Source organism: Zalophus californianus, chromosome 14 (genome assembly GCF_009762305.2).
Source record: "Zalophus californianus isolate mZalCal1 chromosome 14, mZalCal1.pri.v2, whole genome shotgun sequence".
NCBI classification, from domain to species: domain Eukaryota; kingdom Metazoa; phylum Chordata; class Mammalia; order Carnivora; family Otariidae; genus Zalophus; species Zalophus californianus.
Genome location: NC_045608.1, coordinates 39308 through 61053, shown reverse-complemented (window position 1 = coordinate 61053; position 21746 = coordinate 39308). Strand labels below are relative to the sequence as shown.

Genomic DNA, 21746 nt, shown 5'->3' with positions numbered 1-21746 from the left:
TTGATCAGCTGATTTCTGTTGTGATTATTGAGAGCTGTTTCCATTGGCTCCTGTTTGCCTTTGACATATCCCATTTTTGTAGATTTTTTATTATTGGTGCTCTCTTACTTTCTGATACTTCAGGATTGTCCTGACTGCTGTATTTACTGTTGCAGTCATGAGTGATGAGAGCAGAAGCAAGAAAAATGTCATTTAAATTAAATCTCCCTACAGCTTGCAGCCCACTGACAGATGCCTGAGACATGCAGAGGGTGATGTACCTCAAGGCGTTCAGGGATGTCTTAATCCTTTGTGTTTATATTTCATTAAAGACTAAAAGTAACTTTATCTTGACAATAGCTAAATCTTCAAGGTCCTGTAAGACCCTGCTTTCAGCAGGCAAAAATTCCTTAGAAACCTATGTTATCTCTACCTCCCCTCCCTCCACAAAACTTAAAATATGTAACCAGCGATCCCTCACACTTGCAGGCACAGCTCTTTCTGCCCACAGGTCCTGCTGTGCTATAATAAAAAACACCTTTTTGCACCAAAAAAGTCTCAAGAATTCTTTCTCAGCTGTTCACTCGGGAACTCAAAACTTCAAAATTTCATCAATAGTAACAACTATTTCTTTAAAGAGCCCTGGCCCCTTTTATTAGAAAATGGTATTCAAAACTTCAGTGTGGGAGCTCAAAGTGCTCAGCTCACAATGCAAGGAAATACATGCATGTGTTCCAACCTGCATAAAAATATATTTATGAAAATAAGCCTCATGTATTTTTTTTAAAGGTTTTTATTTAAATTCCAGCTAGTCAACGTACAGTGTAATATTAGTTTCAGGCGTACAACCCAGTGGTTCAGTGCTTCCATACAATACCTAGTGCCCATCACAAGTGCACTCCCCAATCCCCTATCACCCATCCAACCCATCCCCCACCCACTTCCCCTCTAGCAACCATCAGTTTGTTCTCTACAGTTAAGAGTCTGTGTCTTGGTTTGCCTCTCTCTTTTTTCTCTTTGCTTATTTGTTTTGTTTCTTAAATTTCACATATGAGTGAAATCATATGGTATTTGTCTTTCTCCGACTGCCTTATTCACTTTAGTATAATACTCTCTAGCTCCATCCATGTCATTGCAAATGGCAAGATTTCATTATTTTTTATGGCTGATAAATATATGTATGTATATATACCACATCTTCATCCATTCATCAGTCGGTAGAGGCTTGGGCTCTTTCCATACTTTGGCTATTATAGATAAGGCTGCTGTAAACACCAGGGTGGGTATATCCCTTTGAATTAGTATTTTTGTATTCTTTGGGTAAATACCTAGTAGTGCAATTGCTGGATTGTGAGATAGTTCTATTTATAACTTTTTGGGGAACCTCCATACTATTTTCCACAGTGACTGCATCTGTTTGCCTTCCCACCAACAGGGCAAGAGGGTTCCCCTTTCTCCACATCCTCACCAACATCTGTTGTTTTTTTCTTGTTGATTTTAGCCATTGTGACAGGTGTGAGGTGATAATCTTGTAGCCTTGATTTGCATTTCCCTGGTGATGAGAAATGTTGATCACCTTTTCCTGTGTCTGTTGGCCATCCACATGTCTTCTTTGGAGAAATGTCTGTTCATGTCTCCCCCCTCCCACCTTTTTAAAGTAGGGTCCATGCAGGACTTGAACTCATGACCCTGAGATCAAGACCTGAGCTGCGATCAAGAGTCAGATGCTTAATCGACTGAGCCACCCAGGCGCCCCTTCTGCCCATTTTTAAATGGGATTATTTGTTTTTTGGGTGTTGAGTTTTATAAATTCTTTATGTTTTGGATACTAAGCCTTTATCAGATATATCATTTGCAAATATCTTCTCCCATTCTGTAAGTTGCCTTTTAGTTTTGACAATTGTTCTTTTTGCTGTGCAGAAGCTTTTTGTTTTGATGAAGTCCCAATAGCTTATTTTTGTTTTTGTTTCCCTTACCTTGGAGGGAAGGAACATGTATGGAAAGAAGTTGCTGTAGCTGATGTCAAAGAGGTTACTGCCTGTGTTCTCCTCTAGGATTTTGATGGTTTCCTGTCTCACATTTAGGTTTTTCATCCATTTTGAATTTATTTTTGTGTGTGGTATAAGAAAGTGGTCAAGTTTCATTCTTCCACATGTTACTGTCCCAAGTTTTCCCAGCACCGTTTGTTGCAGAGACTGTCTTTTTTCTTTTTTTAAGATTTTATTTATTTGACAGAGAGAGAGAGAGAGAGAGCAGGAACACAAGCAGGGGGAGTGGCAGAGGGAGAAGCAGGCTTCCCGCGGAGCAGGGAGCCCGATGTGGGACTCGATCCCAGGACCCTGGGATCATGACCTGAGCTAAAGGCAGATGCTTAATTGACTGAGCCACCCAGGCGCCCCTGTCTTTTTTCCATTGGAGATTCTTTCCTCCTTTGTGGAAGATTAGTTGACCATTTTGTTGTGGGTCCATTTGTGGGTTTTCTATTCTGCTCCATTGATCTCCATTGACATGTAGTTGGGAGGGGGAGTTTTGATGCCGGTAGCACTCGCAGCCTGAATAACCAGTGGAGGAAAGGAAGATAAGAAATCTTGCACATCGGAATTTCATCTCTTGCTTTTACGAAAAGAAGGAAGATCCTTGTCTGCCCCAGCACTTACCAGAGCTTGCAGCCAACCCCTCATCACAGCCCTCAACTGTTATTCTTCTACAGTAAACTGTTGTGTAAAACAACCCTCCCTTTGAGAGTACACTTATCATGATGATTGCTGAGTAATGTATAGAATTGTTGAATCACTATATTGTACACCTGAAACTAATAAACACTGTGTATTAATTATACTGGAATTAAAATAAGATTTAAAAACCACCCGCCCTAGGGGCACCTGGGTGGCTCAGTCCGTTAAGCGTCTGCCTTCGATTCAGGTCATGATCTCAGGGTCCTTGGATTGAGCCCTGCGTCGGGCTCCCTGCTCAGTGGGAAGCCTGCTTCTCCCTCTCCCTCTGCCTGCCGCTTCCCCTGCTTGTGCTCTCTCTCTCTCTCTCTCTCTCTGTCAAATAAATAAATCTTAAAAAAAAAAAAAAACCCACCCTCCCTAAGTTCATACTGAAATCTAATAAAAGGTGACCTTCCTTTTGTCTTGTTGGACTTGTGTATGGTTTGCCTTAATTTGCTTGTCCCAAATTGCAATTCCTTTACTTTTCCTGAATAAACTCAAGTTACTGGTAAAATAACTGGCTGTTTTATTTTGAAGGTTGACAACTTCTATGCGGAACTGTCAGTATCCATATTAAAGTAAAGATGAGTTCATACTGATGTCTCCAGCTGGGTACATATTACATGGACACTGTAACCTTTTCCACTTGCTTATCTGTAACTTCTCCAACAGTGAGAAACTTGGCCCCCACCATCTGTCATTTAATCCATTGCCTCCTTTCAGATTATATAGCTGTTTCAGCATGATTAGCTACTACCCTCATGGGAAAGAACTTTATCAAATAGACTCCACTGTTTATGTATGGTTCATTTTGCCTTTAGTCTACAGATCACATTCATTTCTAAAGTTACTCAGTTCACCACTTATTGCCCCACCACCTGTAGTGATTTTTCCGTACATTTCCATTACAGTTAGATTGTTTGCCACTTTCTGTATTCTATCCTGTGACACTCCCACACCCTAAATAATTGAATTTGAATAGATTATGATTTACTCATGTGTTGTAAAAATTCATTGGTTTGGAAAAGTGCACAATGATGGATATCCATCATTAAAGTATCCTATGGAATATTTCCAACCCACCACTCCGTGACCTGTTTACAATCTTTCTAGTTTTGCCTTTTCAGGAATGTCTTATAAATGGGGCATACAGTGTGTTAGCCTCTTCAGACTGGATTCTTTCACTTAGTAAAATACATGTAAGATTCATCCATGTCTTTGGGGTGATGGTTCATTCCTTTTATTACTGAATAGTACACTGAATGTATAAGGGAGGAAAAACAGTGTTCTTTCTACCCTTCTAGGTTCCTGGCTGAGATCCCTTCCTGCAATAAAAAAATTAACTGGAGAAAAACTTTAATAGCATGTATACATCCTGTATACATGGGAGATGCTCAGGAAAATGAAATAACTCCCCAAAATGCCTGAAGCCATCACCCTAAATGCCATCTTCAGCTAAAAGCAAAAGAAAGATTTTGGGTGGTGGGAAGGCCAGTTATAGGAAGTTATCAGGCCAGGCACAGTAAATGAGGGTGTGGTGGTTATGCAGATTTAAGTCTGTGCCTTCTCCTTCCATTAAAGTGTCTTGAGCTCTTTAGTCATTCTGTTCCTGGTACAGAGAGGGACATCATTATAAATGGAGCTTTCCTTTATAAATGTAAACTTTGCTCACCAAACAGCAACTTCTACTAGGTTTTCAGAGATTTTCCTGTGTCTGCTGTTTCTTAAATTTTTTAAAAAGATTTATTTATTTATTTTAGAGGTGGGGGGCAGGGGCAGAGGGAGAGAGAATCTCAAGCAGACAGCACTGAGTGCACAGCCTGATGTGGGGCTTGATCCCACAACCCGGGGATCATCACCTGAGATCATGATCTGAGATCATGACCTGAGCTGAAACCAAGAGTCAGATACTTAACTGACTGTGTCACCTAGGCACCCCTGCTATTTCCTAAAATTAATCAGCCCAAATCAATCCTTGTGCCAAAGAGGCATACTCTGCTTCTTTCACATGGATGCATCCCCATTTGCCTGTGGATTCATCTATTGAAAGATATCCTAGAAGGTATTATGCTAGGCAAAATAAGTCTGAGAGAGACGATTATCATATGATCTCACTCATATGTGGAATTTAAGAAACAAAACAGAAGCATAGAGGAAGGGAGGGAAAAATAAAACAAGATGAAATCAGAAAGGGAGACAAACCATAAGAGACTCTTAATCATAGGAAACAAACTAAGTGTTGCTGGAGTAACTGGGTGATGGACACTAAGGAGGGCATGGGATGGAATGAGCACTCGGTGTTATATAAGACTGATGAATCACTGACCTCTACCTCTGCAACTACTAATACACTATACGTTAATTGAATTTAAATTAAATAAAGCCCAAGAAAAAAAATAAGTAAATTTGCAATTATGAGTGTTTCTCTGGAAGCCAGAATTGTATAATAAATGAGGTTAAAGCAATTTGAAAAAAAAAAAAAAGATTTAAGAGTAATTATTGAGATTGAGCTGGATTTGAATTAACAGCGAATGTCAGATCTAATATATCCAATGGCTCCTTAGGGTGCTGTCAAAATGGAGACTTAAAAATACGAGGGATATAATCTCCTTTTACTTTTTGGTAGTTAGACCATGGTGGGAATTCTGTATTCAGTTCAGTGTTCAGTGCATTTCAAGAAGGCCTTTAACAGGGGCACCTGGGTGGCTCAGTTGGTTAAGCAACTGCCTTTGGCTCAGGTCATGATCCCAGGGTCCTGGGATCGAGCCCCACATTGGGCTCCCTGCTGGGTGGGGGGCCTGCTCTCCCTCTCCCTCTGCTGCTCCCACTGCTTGTGCTCTCCTGCTTTCTCTTTGTCAAATAAATAAATAAAACCTTAAAAAAAAAAAAAAAAGAAGGCCCTTAACAAACTAAAATGTAACCACTGTTAGGAGTTAGTTGGACAGTTAGGTAGTCAGGGTCAGAGTCCCCAACAAGAAAATATGGAGTCAGGACAGCTAACATAAAATAGCACCGACAGGGTGCCTGGGTGGCTCGGTTGGTTAAGCGACTGCCTTCGGCTCAGGTCATGATCCTGGAGTCCCGGGATCGAGTCCCACATCGGGCTCCCTGCTCAGCGGGGAGTCTGCTTCTCCCTCGGACCCTCTTCCCTCTTATGCTCTCTCTCATTCTCTCTCTCTCAAATAAATAAATAAAATCTTAAAAAAAAAAGCACCGACATCCTGTTTTTCAGCTTAGACAGGACCACACTGACATTCTGCTTCGCAGCCTTTGTAGAAATGACTCTTGTAAAATGTGCTAAAATAAGACAATTAACTACAAAAACATTTGTCAATGTCACGGGCAAGGGGCAGTTAAGACCTAAGCCCCCAGATGTCAGCAAAACAAACAAACAAACAAAAAAACCCACATCAGCACGTGGACATTAAACTAATAGGTAGACAGATACATGACCACAACCCTGATCGGCATGACTCAGCACACCGATTGCTTAAGATAGTTCTGCAAGAGAGTTCATAAAAGCCCCTAAACTGAGAAACTCTGGGGGCAACCCACTTGGGGCCTCCTCCCTCTCTGGGAGCTTTATACTCTTGCTCAATAAACTTTGCTTTGCTGCCCACCACTCTTGGTCTGGTCTACCTCTTCATTCTTGGAATCGGCATGACCAAGAACCACAGGTACTAAGGGTACACAAATCCTGTAACACCACGATGGTGAACATTCAAGATCATGAAGGGATTCGTAGATTTATCAGAGATTATAGACTTAAATATGGACTAGACAATCATTTGGTGTTGCCGTTATTTCACTCAATAAGCTTTCACTGAGGACCTAAGCTGGACTAGCTTCTAAGACTATAGAAGGCCAATGTACTGTTTTTTTTTTTCCCAGTCATAGACACATAAATGACAGTGATATGATGCATAATACAATGTTCATTAGATATATACATATCAATGTTTGTGTGACCAAGAAAATCATAAATAAGTATATTTCCTTGAAAAAAATAAAGAATAATGAAAAAGTGAAGGGTCAGTATATCGAAGGAACCTGGATAGAACCTCAAATGGCCTCTATCCAACTCCATATCTTTCTCTGCCCTTTCATGGTGACTTTATTATAATCTGCGTTTTGATATCATTTTTAGTTGTGAGTATAATTTTTGACTGTAACTCCAGCCTTACCACCCATATGTGCGTTCATAAATAACCGTTGGTTTGACCTGTGTTTGAACTTATATAGTGGGATCTAGTCCTTTGTAATTTGCATCATTTCCTTAGCACTTTTGTATGAGAAATATTGTTTCAATTTGTTTGGCTGTAGTTTTATTCATATTGTTGTAGAGTACTCTTTTCTATGAGTAGGCCACTCTTTACCCATTTTACTGTTGATGGGCATTTGGATTTTTCCAGGTTTGGGTTAATGCTAACAACGCTGCTGTGGAGCATTCTTAGATGCATGTCTTGGGCTAGGTGACTGAGCATTACCCTAGAAAATATTGCATCTAGGAATGTGAGTGTGGGTCAGCATCACTAGATAATGCCACACTATTATGAAAGCGATTTGAGCGTGTAAGGCAGCAGCAGGGCGCGTGGCCTGGGATGCAAAGTGTTAACAGCAGGTCAGTCATTCCCTGCCTCTTCAGGACACCCAGAGCCCAATGTCTTTGCCAGTTCTGCCTCTCATTCTCAGGATGGAATCTAACTGGTTTGGGAATAACAGAAAATTCAAATGTAAGGTTTGTGGCAGGAAGTAGTTAATCTCTTTAGGCTACATATGATAAATGAAGGTGGAACTTACCAATCTATGAGAAATGGTTACAACCACCCAACAACTTCCTTCCATTTTTCTGTAGTGATGATTCTAACTATCCTGGTAAAGGCAAAACCATTTGGAACTTAAATGCAAAGACTAGTTAAATTTAAGTAAACCATGTATGTTTTATTAAAAAGAGATAACTTTTTAAAGTTGTTTGAGTACATCATTAAAACCTGTGGATATAACCTGAAGAGTGTTTTAGAGAATTGGAGATTTTTGTTACCCTTCACCACTTTAGAAGTTTGGTAGAATTTGGTTGCCCTCCTTTATATTCATGTTAAAGATTAGAATATGCCTAATTATTAGCTTTGTGATCCCATAGAAGTTGGTTATGAATGAAATTAAACTAATAATTTATTGGGTCGACTGGGTGGTGTGGGCAGTTAAGCGTCCCCACTCCTGGATTCACCTGAGATCGTGATCTCGGGGTCATGCGATCGAGCCCTGCTTAGGTCTGGTGCAGAGTCAGTTTGAGACTCTCTTTCCCTCTTCCTCCCCCCCCCCCCCCCCCCCCCCCCCCCCCCCCCGCCGCTTGGGCTCTCTCTCTTCTCTCTAAAATAAATAAATCTTTTTTAAAAAATAAGAATTTATTCACACATTTACATTTAAAATTAAGGAACTGATTGTACTCTTATCTATTTATATGTAAGTATTTGGGCAATTGTGAGGACAAAATCTTAAGTGTTTTGTAAAACCTCTGGGTCATTCACAGATGAGACTAAGGTAGCTGGGGACTTCTAGGCAGTTATTTGTCCACTATCAAAAATATGAAATGATAAAAGAGACAGATGAGGTCTCCTCTGGCATTGTCCTTGATCATCATTCTCCCTGAGGATGGCCATCTCTGGACAGCTCAGCGACAGGGGCTCATTAACAATATGGGGCATCTGTTCCCCAGAGACGTCAGCCAGGGAAACAGGTTTGGTTCTCTGTGCCAGCGAGCCACAGTCGAGTGTCACAGCACACCCTTCTGTGTGCATAAGGGTCTCCCTGTCACCAGGAAGGTCATTGTGTTTGGGAGACCACCATGAGAGTTTGCAGTTTCCTTCATCTCCTACCTCCTAGAGGCAAAGTGCAGAGCTCTGTACCATGTGAAGTCCTGTGAAGTCATCCTGAGAAAGTATCCTTTTGCTTAAGAAGAATTTGGTGGGGGCACCTGGGTGGCTCAGCCAGTTAAGCGTCTGCCTTTGGCTCAGGTCATGATCCCAGGGTCCTGGGATCGAGTCACGCGTCGGGGTCCTTGCTAACTAAACAGGGAGCCTGCTTCTCCCTCTGCCACTCCCCCCGCTGTGCTCTCTCTCTGACAAATAAAGTCTTAAAAAAAAAAAAGAAATATGGATTCAATATGTGTTCTTTCTTCTGGAAAAGAAATTGACCCAAATAGTAATTATGGCTTCCTGAGCACCTGCTTTTGAGCGCCATCACACTGGCTCTTTATGGAATTCTCCCTCTTAAACTTCTAAACTATGATGTAGATATTATTAATCACATTTCTAGATGGTTAGGACAGCAGCTCAGAGACGATATGGGTCACAGTATTTTAGTGTCAGAAACCCAAGTGGGATCCCCAAATTGACTCCAAATCCCTTGTTATTCCACACATGGTACTATTTCCCTCTTATCTCTGGTCTTCTCAATCTGGAAACATATCAAGTATCAGGATTTTCTTGTTGTGTGGCCAACTAGAATAGACTCAGCTGGCCTTTTAACCTCTGCCCATCATGATCGGTGGAGGACCTTTGAGGAAGATAATCAAAGATCTCTAGGAATAGAGACATTATAATATGTTTCTGATATTAAAGTTACTGAAAGAACTATCTTTTTTTTTAATTGATTCAGGCTCTGGTATGTTCAGAGTGTGCTGTAAGACAGGTCTGAAATAGTATTTAAAAACATTGAGCTCAGCCTCTTCTACAAAGCGAGACAGTGCTTATAAACATTGCTAAAATATTCCCTTAGCTACGATTATTTACTTCCCAACCATCGTAGTGTTTATATGGTATGACTATGACTTACATTAGTCAAAATCTGCAAGGAAAGAACTTAGTGTATCTAAGCTTTGGGGGCACTTCATGTTTTGTTTTTTTTTAAAGATTTTATTTATTTATTTATTTGAGAGAGAGAATGAGAGAGAGAGAGAGAGCACATAAGAGGAGAGAGGGTTAGAGGGAGAAGCAGACTCCCTGCTGAGCAGGGAATCCGATGCGGGACTCGATCCTGGGACTCCAGGATCATGACCTGAGCCGAAGGCAGTCGCTTAACCGACTGAGCCACCCAGGCGCCCCATGTTTAAATTAGTGTTGTGACAATGAGCTATTCTGTTTTATTCTGTAGTCTAAGGGAATGGTGCCAGACATCTCTAAGATGTCTGGCAGTTCTAAAATTCTGACTTTAAGTTATCTGTGTGCTTCAGAGATTTGGGCAGGAGAAGGGGAGGAGCCCAGCGTCTCTGAACCCCTTTGTTACCTGTGTGGACCATGGAACAGGTAAACTTCTGTAGGCATCATTTTGATTTCTTGGTACTATTGTTAAAGGTGCTTATGTCTCAAGTTCCTCCCTTTAGTAGAAATTCTAATGATAATGGAAATTTTAATCTTTTACCATCCATTGGCCTGGATCCTGGGCTCCCAGAGAAGCTACCCTTTAACATTTTACCAAGCTCCGAATGGGCAAAACCTCAGAGCGTGGGTCCTATTTCTGTCCCAAGCACATATTGTACATCTGGTTTGAGAAGAAAAAGATAACCCCCAAATGCCATTGCAAACATAAAGATAAGAAAAACGGAAGAACCTCTCTGGCTCCCATAAGATTAAAGTCATACCGACTTGCACAAACGGAAAACGTACGAAGAAGTCTATAAGTTTCTGGAACGTTCTCCCTCATGACGATGTGTAACTCTGTATGTAAAACAGCACAGAACAAATATATAAACCTGCCCCAGATGTTCCTTCCCCAGAGCACTCCCTTCTTTCTGGAGATTGTGTCTCCCAGGCAGCTGTCCTGCGGTGGGTTTGAATAAAACTCTCTTCCTTTCTCTCTAAACTGTTTTTTAATTTATTTTTTAAATTTTATTATGTTATGTTAGTCACCATACAATACATCATTAGTTTTTAATGTGGTGATCCACGATCCATTGTTTTCATATAACACCCAGTGCTCCATGCAGTACGTGCCCTCCTTAATACCCATCACCAGGCTAACCCATTCCCCCCCCTTCCCTCTGAAACCCTCAGTTTGTTTCTCAGAGTCCATAGTCTCTCATGGTTCATCTCCCCCACCCCGATTCCCCCCCTTCATTTTTCCCTTCCTTCTCCTAACGTCCTCCCTGCTATTCCTTATGTTCCACAAATAAGTGAAACCATATGATAATTGACTTTCTCTGCTTGACTTATTTCACTTAGTATAATCTCCAGTCCCATCCATGTTGATGTACAAGTTGGGTATTCATCTTTTCTGATAGCTGAGTAATATTCCATTGTATATGTGGACCACATCTTCTTTATCCATTCATCTGTTGAAGGGCATCTTGGCTCTTTCTAAACTGTTTAGAAGGGTTTGTTCATTTAGTGTCCACAATATGTTTTCTTTTTAAGTGAAAAATAAATGTTCCTGGTTCACAACTGCAACAGCACAGAAGGGCGGCTGTTCTTCATCCTGGAGCTTCCCTGCAGAACCAAGCATACGTATATATATTCCAGCACAAATGGGCTCATCCTACAAGGATGCTTTGAAGGTCCAAGAAGCACTATCCACTCCACGGGTGAGACCAGAAGGTGAAGCTCTTCCCGCTTAGAGCATTACTTTTTGGGTCTTAAAATTGCCTTGGAAATGTGGGAAACCACTGCGTTTCTTAAAGCCCAATCCTTGGAGGGTCTGAGAGCAGCTGACTTGCCAGGAGCCAGGAACAGCTCTGCAGGCAGGGTTGGTGCAGGAAAAGGAGGGGCAGGGCTCTGGGGGTGGTCTGCAGCCAGAGGTTCCGCCGAAGGGGTCGTGTGTTTGGGGGGGGCCTGCCCACAACACCGCCCATGCCTGCGCCGCCCAGCCAGGTGTTGGGACGAGGAGGCGCCTCCGGGACCACCTGCAGTCGCAGGGAGGCGCGGGTGTGAGGGAGGGTGGCCCGGTACAGGCAGGCGCGGCATCCAATGGGCTCCGGGTACCGCCCCCCCGACCAATCACCGCGTGGGGGTGGAGCTATCTCTATGTGGGCGGACCCAGACCTGCCGGGGGAGATGCAGAGGTGGCGCAGGTGAAGAGGCCCTGAAGAGAGTAGACCTGAAGAGTTCCCGGCTGGGTGAGACCTGCTGTGGGCCGGGGGGGGGGGGGGGGGGGGGGGGGGGGGGTTCCCGAGGGTACGGTACTCCCCGGGTGGGAGTTGGGGTCCTCGAAGGCTGTGGCGAGCGAGCCAATCCCGCGAACTCAGATGAGTTTTCTTTTCCCCTTGAAAGTCTCTTCTGCCCGATGTCCGTCAACTGGCCGTATCCCCCACACCCGTGAACTCCAGGGCCCCCGCTCACCCGAGCTTTTGTGGGATGGGTTGCGGACATTTCAGGGTTTTCCGTGTTCCCCGGGAAGAGTGCACGTAAGGACCGCACACAGTGCCCAACTTCAGTGGGGTGCCCCCTGTCCCCTGGCACAGTGCAGGTAATGGACCTTGAGCAGCACCCCGAGTTCAGCAGGGTGTCCCCTGTTCCCCCAGGCACAGGTGTGGTGGCAACAAGCACCAGAGCCGTCCCCCGACTTCAGCATTGTGCCCATGTCCTCAGGGGGATGGTGGTAATGGTCCGTCAGGGTCGTCTGGGAGGGCCCTCCAGGTTCCTGCTCCCCTAGGCACAGGTGTGGTGGCAACAAGCCCTAGAGTCATCCCCCAACTTCAGCATTGTGCCCCATGTCCCCCGGGGATGGTGGTAATGGGCTGACAGGATGGTGCAGGAGGGTCTTCCAGGTGGGGGCCTGGAGGCTGGAGTAAACCAGACCCCACTCAAGTTCCATGAGGAAGAGAAGAGTTGAGTGTTCATTTGGAAGTGTAATTTCGCTTTTCCAAAAAGGTCAAAGTCATTGGTCTACTTTAGAATGAAGATAATTACTACTTAAGAGACAAGCGTGTGTTTCCCCTTCTCCCAGAAACCGGAGCAGGTGTGCAGGCAATAGGTCGGAGGTGCCTTCTCATCCCCACCTGACAGCACTTCTCTGCTCTGGCTCCAGGAGACCCGAAGTTCTGAACGTCAGCATGTGAGTCAGTGATGCAGCTTGTCACAGGACGTCAGCGTTCAGAGAAAGCAGCAGGTCCATTTGGCACAGTGTCATCTTCATGTCAGGACTGGAGGTAAAACTTCTCGTGAACCCCAAACCTCCTGGGCTTTCCTCTTTTCTCTAGTTGAGCCACGAAGTAAAAGTTCAGTAGCTGTCAGCATTCTCCATTTGGTGCAGGAGTTACTTAATTTCCCTGCAGGTAAAACATTGCAGGGGATCCCATTTTCTCTGTTCATTCAATGCTTACAAAATATATTCTGATCATCTGTTTCCTAGAAATAACTTTTATTAGAAAGGGAAGGGGAAATTTACTCTTTGTGTGTTTTTAACATATCATTTGTTCCTTCATCTAATAACATTTATTCATTTGGGCCTAGGATATGGTTGAGTGGCCAGCATTTAGAGTTAGTTGGCTTTTTATCGTCAGATACAGACTTGGATGATGTCATTTGTCAAAGGTGATGTTTCATAATTGATTAGTCTTTTCATCAGAAGAGTTACAATTAGGGTTGAGGGAAAATTCAAAATTATTCAAAGCACCCTTGTACTGTTTAAAAGTTGAGCTTGACTTTCTAGTTTTACTAAATGTATCATCTAGCTATATTTTTTAAAAGATTTTATTTATTTATTTGACAGAGACACAGTGAGAGACACAGCGAGAGAGGGAACACAAGCAGGGGGAGTGGGAGAGGGAGAAGCAGGTTTCCCGCTGAGCAGGGAGCCCAATGCGGGGCTCGATCCCAGGACCCTGGGATCATGATCTGAGCTGAAGGCAGACGCTTAAAGACTGAGCCACCCAGGCGCCCTGAATCATCTAGATATTTTGACATGCCATATTTTCTCTGTAGTTTCCTTGGTGGTGGAGTCAGAAGGAGAGTCTTTGGGAATTCCGGATAGAGGCATGCTGGTAACTTCAAGGGGCTTGGTGTCAGGAGCCCTGGGTTGAGTTCTGGAACTGCTTGCCTGACCCTGGGTGAGTCAGGTTATCCCACAGAGCTTCTGTTGACTCCTTGTGAAATTGCTGGAAAGTAGTATCTATGGAAAGCCTTTTTACACAGAAACTATTCTGCCTGAAGAGCAACTAAAATGAAGAGCAACTAAAAGTGAGGTGATTTGGGCTGTATTATTCTGTAAATAATAGTTTTAAACCCCCCCGTCATAGGATATGGTATTTTATCGCACAAGGAGTCCTCAGAAAGCTGCAATGAAAGAATCAGATCTCAGAGCATGTCCATGTTCCACTGATACGCTACTTACAGTTTGCACAGGTGGGAAGGAAAGTTGAGAGAAATACGACAGAAGGGGAAAGTAGTGAACCATTCATTACATAGCCTTCCACCTTTGGGCCAGTGTCATTTTGGAAGAAGAGGTGGAATCCTGGAGCTCTGCAGCAGATGGGGGAGTTCCAGGTCTGGGTAAAATTCACAGGGGTCTCAGAGGAGAGCTGAGTGCATCGAGCAGGAGGGTGTGGGCAGGGCGGGCTCCAGGGGTGGTTGTGGGTCTCCCGGGTGAGATTGTGACAGGTGAGGGCTGTGAGGAGGTTCCTGGCTGAGGACAGGTGAGGCACAGGGGGAGAGCTGGCCGAGCACCTTCTTCTGTGCCACCAGCCTCACCCAACATACACGACGTCATCGTCTGTCCCTGTCACTCCAGTTCAGATGTCTCAGAGTTGCCAGGCCGAGACGTTTGTTTGAGCTTCTTTCTTTGTGTGTGTGTGAAGTTGTAAAACTTAGATGATGGGAATGATGTGTCATCAGAACCTCTGTTACTCTTTTATTTCCTGCTCTTCTTTCAATCAGTGAAGTGAATGGGACCTGCTAGTGGAAGGGGCTATCTGTGTGTTTTTATTTCCTGTTTTAATTAAACAATGGGAAAACAATCTTCTGAAATATTAAAAGAATCCTTTGTGGGTGTTCATGTTTTTCTCTTCTGTGAACCACATTCTGATATTAGAAATTATGTTTTAAAATAAAACACAGCCTCAGAGCGGTGACAGGGTGCCCTGCCCTTTTGTGAGAGGGGCACATGGAGAAGGAGTGTAGGTTCTTCAGGAGCTCGTGGAGTGGCTCATTGTGCTCCCAACAGAAATCAAGACGCCTGTTAGCCTTCCCCGAGGGGGCTGTTTACCTGGTGGCCCATCCTGGGCTCTGGAAACTTGACCCAGTGAGTCACTTGGGACTTGAGCTGAAGAATTTATGAAGAAAACAGAAGGAATCCTGGAGGGTGCCTGCATCCTTTGTACTACAACTCCGTGTAGCAAAGGAACTCATCATCCCATGAGGTGTGTTGGGATCCCTGAGGGTGTGGGCTTTTCTTCATGGGTTGAGGTTTTGTCTTCATCCTTATCTGGACCAGAGCCATGTTGTCTGGCTATGGTGATCCAGACCCTTATGTGACCATATCATTGTTATTACCCTTATTTCAAGAAAGCAATATAGATTCTTAATCTCAGAAAACAAACTGAGGGTTGCTGGAGTGGTGGGGGGTGGGAGGGATGGGGTGGCTGGGTGATGGACATTGGGGGGTATGTGCTATGGTGAGTGCTGTGAATTGTGTAAGACTGTTGAATCACAGACTTGTACCTCTTGAAACAAATAATACATTATATGTTAAAAAAAAAAGATAGCAGGAAGGGAAAAATGAAGGTGGGGAAATTGGAGGGGGAGACGAGCCATGAGAGACTATGGACTCTGAAAAACAAACTGAGGGTTCTAGAGGGGAGGGGGGTGGGGGGATGGGTTAACCTGGTGATGGGTATTAAAGAGGGCACGTGCTGAATGGAGCACTGGGTGTTATACGCAAACAATGAATCATGGAACACTACATCAAAAACTAATGATGTAATGTATGGTGATTAACATAATAAAAAAAGAAAGCGATATAGACATCGACTTTGAGATACAAATATCAAAAGGAAAAACACAAGGTCAAATATATATATAATGATTGAACTTTTGGTATCTGTCATTAGTATGGGTAATGTAGGGCTGCCGGATGAAAAAGACCAAGGAATTATATTTTGATAGAAGTGTGCTGTGTACATGTAGTGTTTTTTCTATCACTTGCCTTATTTCTCTGAAGGGAAAATGGAGTGGTGACTGGAGCTTGGTTTCCAACTTTAAGGAATGGGAGACAAGTGAATTGCAAGACCAGTGTTGATGCCGACATGGTGCTCAATGCCCAGTGAGCGAAGGTTTGAAGCTCGGACTTGGAAGCCTTGGTGTTCAGCGAGAATGTTGTCCGAGTTTCCAGCACATCGAGTCTCTTGGCTGGTGGGCCTAATTGGGCCAGTTCCTGCCTTTCTAAGGGCAGCTTGAAAGTGGCTTGAAACCCTAGGGCATTTGTGGAGTGGTCTGGATGGGACACCTGTGTGGGCCAGTGTAGACACCACCCAGGGAATTCCAGAGCTAATGGTGAGCACATTTGTGAGGCTGGAGTTTGCTTCTCTGTGAGAAGCATTGAGCTGGAGTGGAAAGAAGTCACTGGGTCTTATGACTCACTGTGTGAGCAGGTCTGAGCCTGGCAGGGTAGTCGGATCAGATAGCTGGGAGGTTGTGATGCCGTGGTGGTGGGCCGTCGCTCATGATGGGCAGGCCAGCTTGCTACGGGGACAGGGACTGGGCTCTCCTCCCTGGCCAGCCCTCCTGCTGCAGATGTGATGAGAGAGTTGCTTCCTGTTTGGTGCTTGAGCCCTCGGCTCAGCAGGGTGGTTGGTGGGAAGCAGCCCACAGGCAGCATTATCGATTCTTGCCCATCGTGCCCCCTGCTTCCTCAGGGGAGGCACAGCAGATGTCCTCTGCCTGGTGTGTGTGAATTCAGCCGGCAGAAGCAGTTCTTCCAGAGCCCCACCCCTGAGAAGTCCTCTCCACATTCCTGTGCTGTGTGCAAGAGGTCGCTTTTCATCTGGAACTGAAATCTCAGCTCCTGCCATTAGGTTGCGAGGCCACACAGGACACCAGTCTCCATGAAGGTCTAGTTCTGTGTGGGGCCTGACATGCGAGACTGAGGCCGAGCCTGGGTGGCCTGCTGACCCTGCTGCAGGCTCCTTCCTGAAAACTGTGCAGCAAAACCTGGTTTGTGATGACATCACAGTAAAGAGGGACAGATACAGCATTCTGCCTGACCACAGGAGGATTCTGGACGTCAATCACAGGTGGTTGGTGCAGGGAGGACAGATGTCTGTTTCCCAGGACCTTGGCCAGAGGGAGATTTGGGTCTGCTCAGCTTTCTCAGATGAGCACCTCAGGCAAGGGAAGGAAGTGTGTGTGCTTACCTGTAATGAGGAAGTTGTCTGGTTTCAGGTCTCATGAGCAGGCGGATTCCTCGTGTGGCTCATTTTCCTGATGGTGTTCAGGGCGCAGTAGGTGGACCCCCTGCTCCTGGGCACCCTGGCTATGCAAGAGCCCTGGGGCACCTTTTCCCCCAGGGCTTTGGACCAGGAAATCGGAAGGAGTCAGTTGTAAAACCATCAGTGTAGGCCTCCGTTTCTGCCCTGCCGAGATGGACTGGTGACTGTGATAACTGCTACAGAAATATAGAGCAGGAGACAGTGCTGGGGTGCTGAAGGGGAGGTGGGGGTGGTGCTTGCAATTCACACAGGGGCCAGATGGGCCTTCACTAGGAAGGGGATCCTTGAGTCAAGATCTAAAGAAGGTGAGTGATATCACATCAAGAGCATTCTAAACGTAAGGGAAAGCATGTGCAAAGGCCCTGGGGCAGGAGCATACCAGGTATGTCTAGGAGCAGCAAGAAGGCCCTGTGGCCACAGGAGACAGCCTAGGACATGACCTCAGGGAGGTGACAGGGAGACAGAAAGCCATTGCAGGGCTGTGACCCCATGTGACCCTGTTTCACTGGGCCATCCTGGCTACAGTGTTGAGAACAGATGACAGAGGGTTGAGGATCGGCAAGGGAGGTCCATGATGAAGCTTTTCCAGGAACTCAGGCAAGAGATGGGCTCCAGTGTGGACCAGACAGGTGGCCTTGGAAGAAGTGTTTAGTCCTATTTGGGGTATGTATTGAAGATGGAGCTCACAGGAATGCTGATGGGTTAGATATTGGGAATGAGAGAAAGGAGGAATTGGGGTAACTCCCAGCTGTGGTTGGTTGTCCTGAGCGAGAGGAAGGAGGAGGTTTCTGGGGGTAGGAGGTTGTCTGTGTTCCCCATGCTGAGCAAGGTGCCTTTCCTGGTGGATCTGCTGATGTGTGTGTCCAGGAGAACATTTAACATCTACTCCCTCAGCAACTTTCAAGTACAAGTATTCCCCACTTTTTAAAAGTTCCTGGTAAGACACTTACTTTTGGCTTTTTTGAAAGATCTACGTCATTACCCGGCTTCAGTAACAGGAAGAAACCTGAAGAGGATTTCCCTCTTATGAAAAAAGTAGAAAAGTGAGCATCGCGTTCAGCATCTGTTTTGCTGGAAGCCACTGCAGAGGCGGCGTGCACCACAACCAGCTCCTTTCTGGGAACCGCTTTCCACGTCCAGCCCCCAGCACTTTAAATTGTGTCTGTGAGCATCTACTGTGCTTCATCTCCATTTATTTTGGGCATCCGTTAGGAAGTTGTGTCCTGAGGACTAAGAAAAGCCAAAGAGAAGTCATTTTTGGAGTCTGAGCATGCTCAGTAACTTTTTCATATAAATTAATGGTAATTCCTTCTTTGGTTTACACGATTTCTGCTGTGACAGGTTTCCTAGGAACACTGTACTTTCAGATAGCGGGGGAACCTGTACCCCATCCTGCAGGGTGAGCTTTAGTCTCCATGCTGCACAGAATGTTCCATGACTTATGCATTTTATCACTCAAACATTGTGCCTTTGACCACCTTGCCTGCCCCCCCATCCCCGAATCTGACAACCACCAATCTGTTCTCAGTTGCATTCAGTATTTTTTTCCATATGGAATGTACCTGAGAGCATCTGGTATTTGTCTTTCTGTGTCTGAGTTACTTAGCATAATGCTCCCAAGGTCTCTGTTTCTATGTCTGGTTTACTGCGAATAATGCTGCAGTGAACATGGGAGTGCATCTCTCTTTTTGAGGTAGTTTTTGTGTTCTCCACATAAATCCACTCAGTAGAGCAATAACTGGGTCATGTGCTAGTTGTATTTATTTTTTTCAGGAACCTCCATACTGTTTGTCACAGTGGCTGCACCAGTTTACATTCCCACCAACAGTGCACAGGGTCCCCTTGTCTACACACCCTTGACCACACCTGGCATCTGTCTCTAGGACAATTGCCATCCCAACAGTTGTGAGGTGATAGCTGATTGCGGTTTTGACTTAGGTTTCCCTGACAACTATTAGTGATGTTGAACAACTTTTCCTGTGTCTGTTGGCCACCTGGGTGCCATCTTTGGTAAGTATCTATTCACATATTCTCCCCATTCTTTATACAGGTTTTTTGTTTTGTTTTGATTTGTATGAGTGTTTTGAGTATTTTGGATATTAGCCTCTTCTCATACATATGATTTGCTGACATTTTTTCTCATTGGGTTAGGTCGCCTTTTAAGTTTTTGATGGTTTCTTTTGCTGTGCAGAAATTTCAGTTTAATGTTGTTCCACTTGTTTATTTTTGCTTTTGTTGCCTTTGCTTTCGGTGTCCGATCTAAAAGACTCTGCCAAAACCAATGTCAAGAAACTTACTACCTGTGTTTTCTTCTTGGAGGTTTATGGATTCGAGGTCTTATGTTCAATTCATTCATCCATTTAAAATTTTTGTGTGTGGTGTAAGAAAGTGATCCAGTTACATTCTTCTGCATTTAGTGTCCAGTTTTCCAGTACTGTTCACTGAAGAGACAGTGCTTTCCCCGTTGTATATTTTCTGCTGCTGTGTCGTCAGTTAAGACCATATATGTGTGGGTTAGTTTCTGAGCTCTCTATTTTGTTCCATTGACCTGTGTGTCTGTTTTTATGCCAGTACCATACTGTTTTGATGATTACAGCTTTGTAATCTAGCTTGAAATTCGGGAGTGTGGTGACTGCAGCTTTCTTTCTCCAGATTGCCTTGGGTATTTGGGGTCTTTTGTGATTCCATATGAATTTTAGAACTGTCTTCTATTTCTTTGAATAATGCCATTGGAATTCAGATAGGGATTTCATCACATCTGTAGATTGCTTTGGGTATGATGGACACGTTAACATTATTAACTCTTCCAGTTAATGAGCATGACATATGCTTCCATTCATTTGTGTTGTCTTCCATTTCACTGACCCATACATCCGCCCCCTCCCACCCTGCCGCCCCAACACACACGTTTTTCCTTTCTTTTCCACCATGTGTTCAGTGCACCAGGTCTTTCTCATTCTTGGTTACTTTTATTCCTAGATTTTTTTCTTTTTGTCTTCTTTTTTTTTTTAAAGATTTTATTTATTTATTTGACAGAGAGACACAGCAAGAGAGGAACACAAGCAGGGGGAGTGGGAGAGGGAGAAGCAGGCCTCCCGCAGAGCAGGGAACCGATGTGGGGCTCGATCCCAGGACCCTGGGACCATGACCTGAGCCAAAGGCAGATGCTTAACAACTGAGCCACCCAGGCGCCCCTAGATTTTTTTTCTTGATGCAATTGTAAATAGCATTGCTTTCTTAGTTTTTCTTTGTGAAAGTATACATAAACGCAACAAGTTGGGGCACCTGGGTGGCTCCATCAGTGAAGCGTCTGCCTTCAGCTCAGGTCATGATTCTGGGGTCCTGGGATGGAGCCCCGCATCAGGCTCCCTGCTCAATGTGGAGCATATTTCTCCCTCTCCCTCTGTTGCTCCCCCTGCTTGTGCTCTGTCAAATAAATAAATAAATAAATAAATAAAATCTTTTAAAAAAGAAATGCAACAGGTTCTGTATATTGACTTTGTATCCTGCAGCTTTACTGAATTTGTTTATTCTAACAGTTGTTTGGTGGAATCTTTAGGGATTTCTATATATAGTATCATGTCATCTGCAAATAGCGACAGTTTTCTTTTCCTATTTGGATTTCATATCTTTCTTTTTTTTTGTCTAAATGCTTTGGCTAGGGCTTTCAATACTATGTTGAATGAAAGTGGTGAGAGTGGGCATCTTTGTTTTGTTCTTGATCTTAGTGGAAAAGTTTTCAGCTTTTCACCCTTGAGTATGATGTCAGCTGTGAGCTTTTCATATATGGTCTTTCTTGTGTTGAGGTATGTTCCCGCTATACCCAGATGGTTTAGAGTTTTTATCATAAATGCATATTGAATCTTGTCAAGTGTTCTTTCTGCATTTATTATAACAATCATAAGATTTTTATCTTTTACTTTGTTAAGGTAGTGTATCCCATTGGTTGATGGGCAGATGTGGAATCACCCTTGCATCCCTGGAATAAATCGCACTTGATTGTGTTGTGTGATTCTCCCGATGTAGTGTTGAATTCAGTTTGCTGATAATTTGTTGAGGATTTTTGCATCCATGTTCATGAGGGATATTGGCCTTTCCTTTTCTTGTAGTGTCCTTGTCTTGTTTTGGTAGCAGGGTAATGCTGGCTTCTTAAAATGAGTTTGGACGTGTGCCTTCCTCTCCTATTTTTTAAAAAGAGTTTGAGAAGGGTTGGTATTCTTTTTCTATTGTCTGGTTGAACTCCTCAGTGAAATGGTCTGGTCTTGGACATTTGTTGGGAGGTTTTTGATTATCAGATCAATCGTTTTACTAGTGATCAGTCTGTTCAGATATTTTTCCTTCACGGCTCAGTCTTTCTAGGTAGTTGGTAGAAACATCCATTTTTTCTAGGTTGTCCAGTGTGTTGGCCTCTACTTGCTCATAGTACTCTCTTACTATCCTTTGTATTTTTCTGATACTCATTGTCATGGTTCATCTTTCTTTCCCTTTTTTTAAAGTTTTTCACATTTTTTAAATTTAAATTCAATTAGCTAAGGTATAGTACATCATTAGTTTTTGATATAATGTTCAGTGATTAGTTGAGTTTAACACCCAGTGCTCATTATCCAGGACTCATCACGGGCCCTCTTTAATCCCCA

At 44.0% G+C, this 21746-nt stretch overlaps 1 protein-coding gene across 2 annotated transcripts in view; it reads left to right on the top strand.

Annotated features, from left to right (window-relative positions):
• Nucleotides 1-15207, top strand: part of ANHX (anomalous homeobox) — a 35281-nt gene extending 20074 nt beyond the window's left edge. Inside the window, exons 8-10 of one of the 2 annotated variants that reach the window (XR_003517112.1) lie at nt 11105-11284; nt 12714-12834; nt 14847-15207. Coding sequence is in view for 1 of the 2 variants with exons in the window: in XM_027577244.1 (XP_027433045.1) it covers nt 11105-11284; nt 12714-12730 (197 nt within the window). In the remaining variant the exon portion in view is untranslated. Of the gene's footprint in view, nt 1-11104; nt 11285-12713; nt 13421-14846 lie in introns of those variants that run through there. The other variant, XM_027577244.1, reaches the window with a different exon arrangement.
• Nucleotides 15208-21746: the final 6539 nt, after the last annotated feature.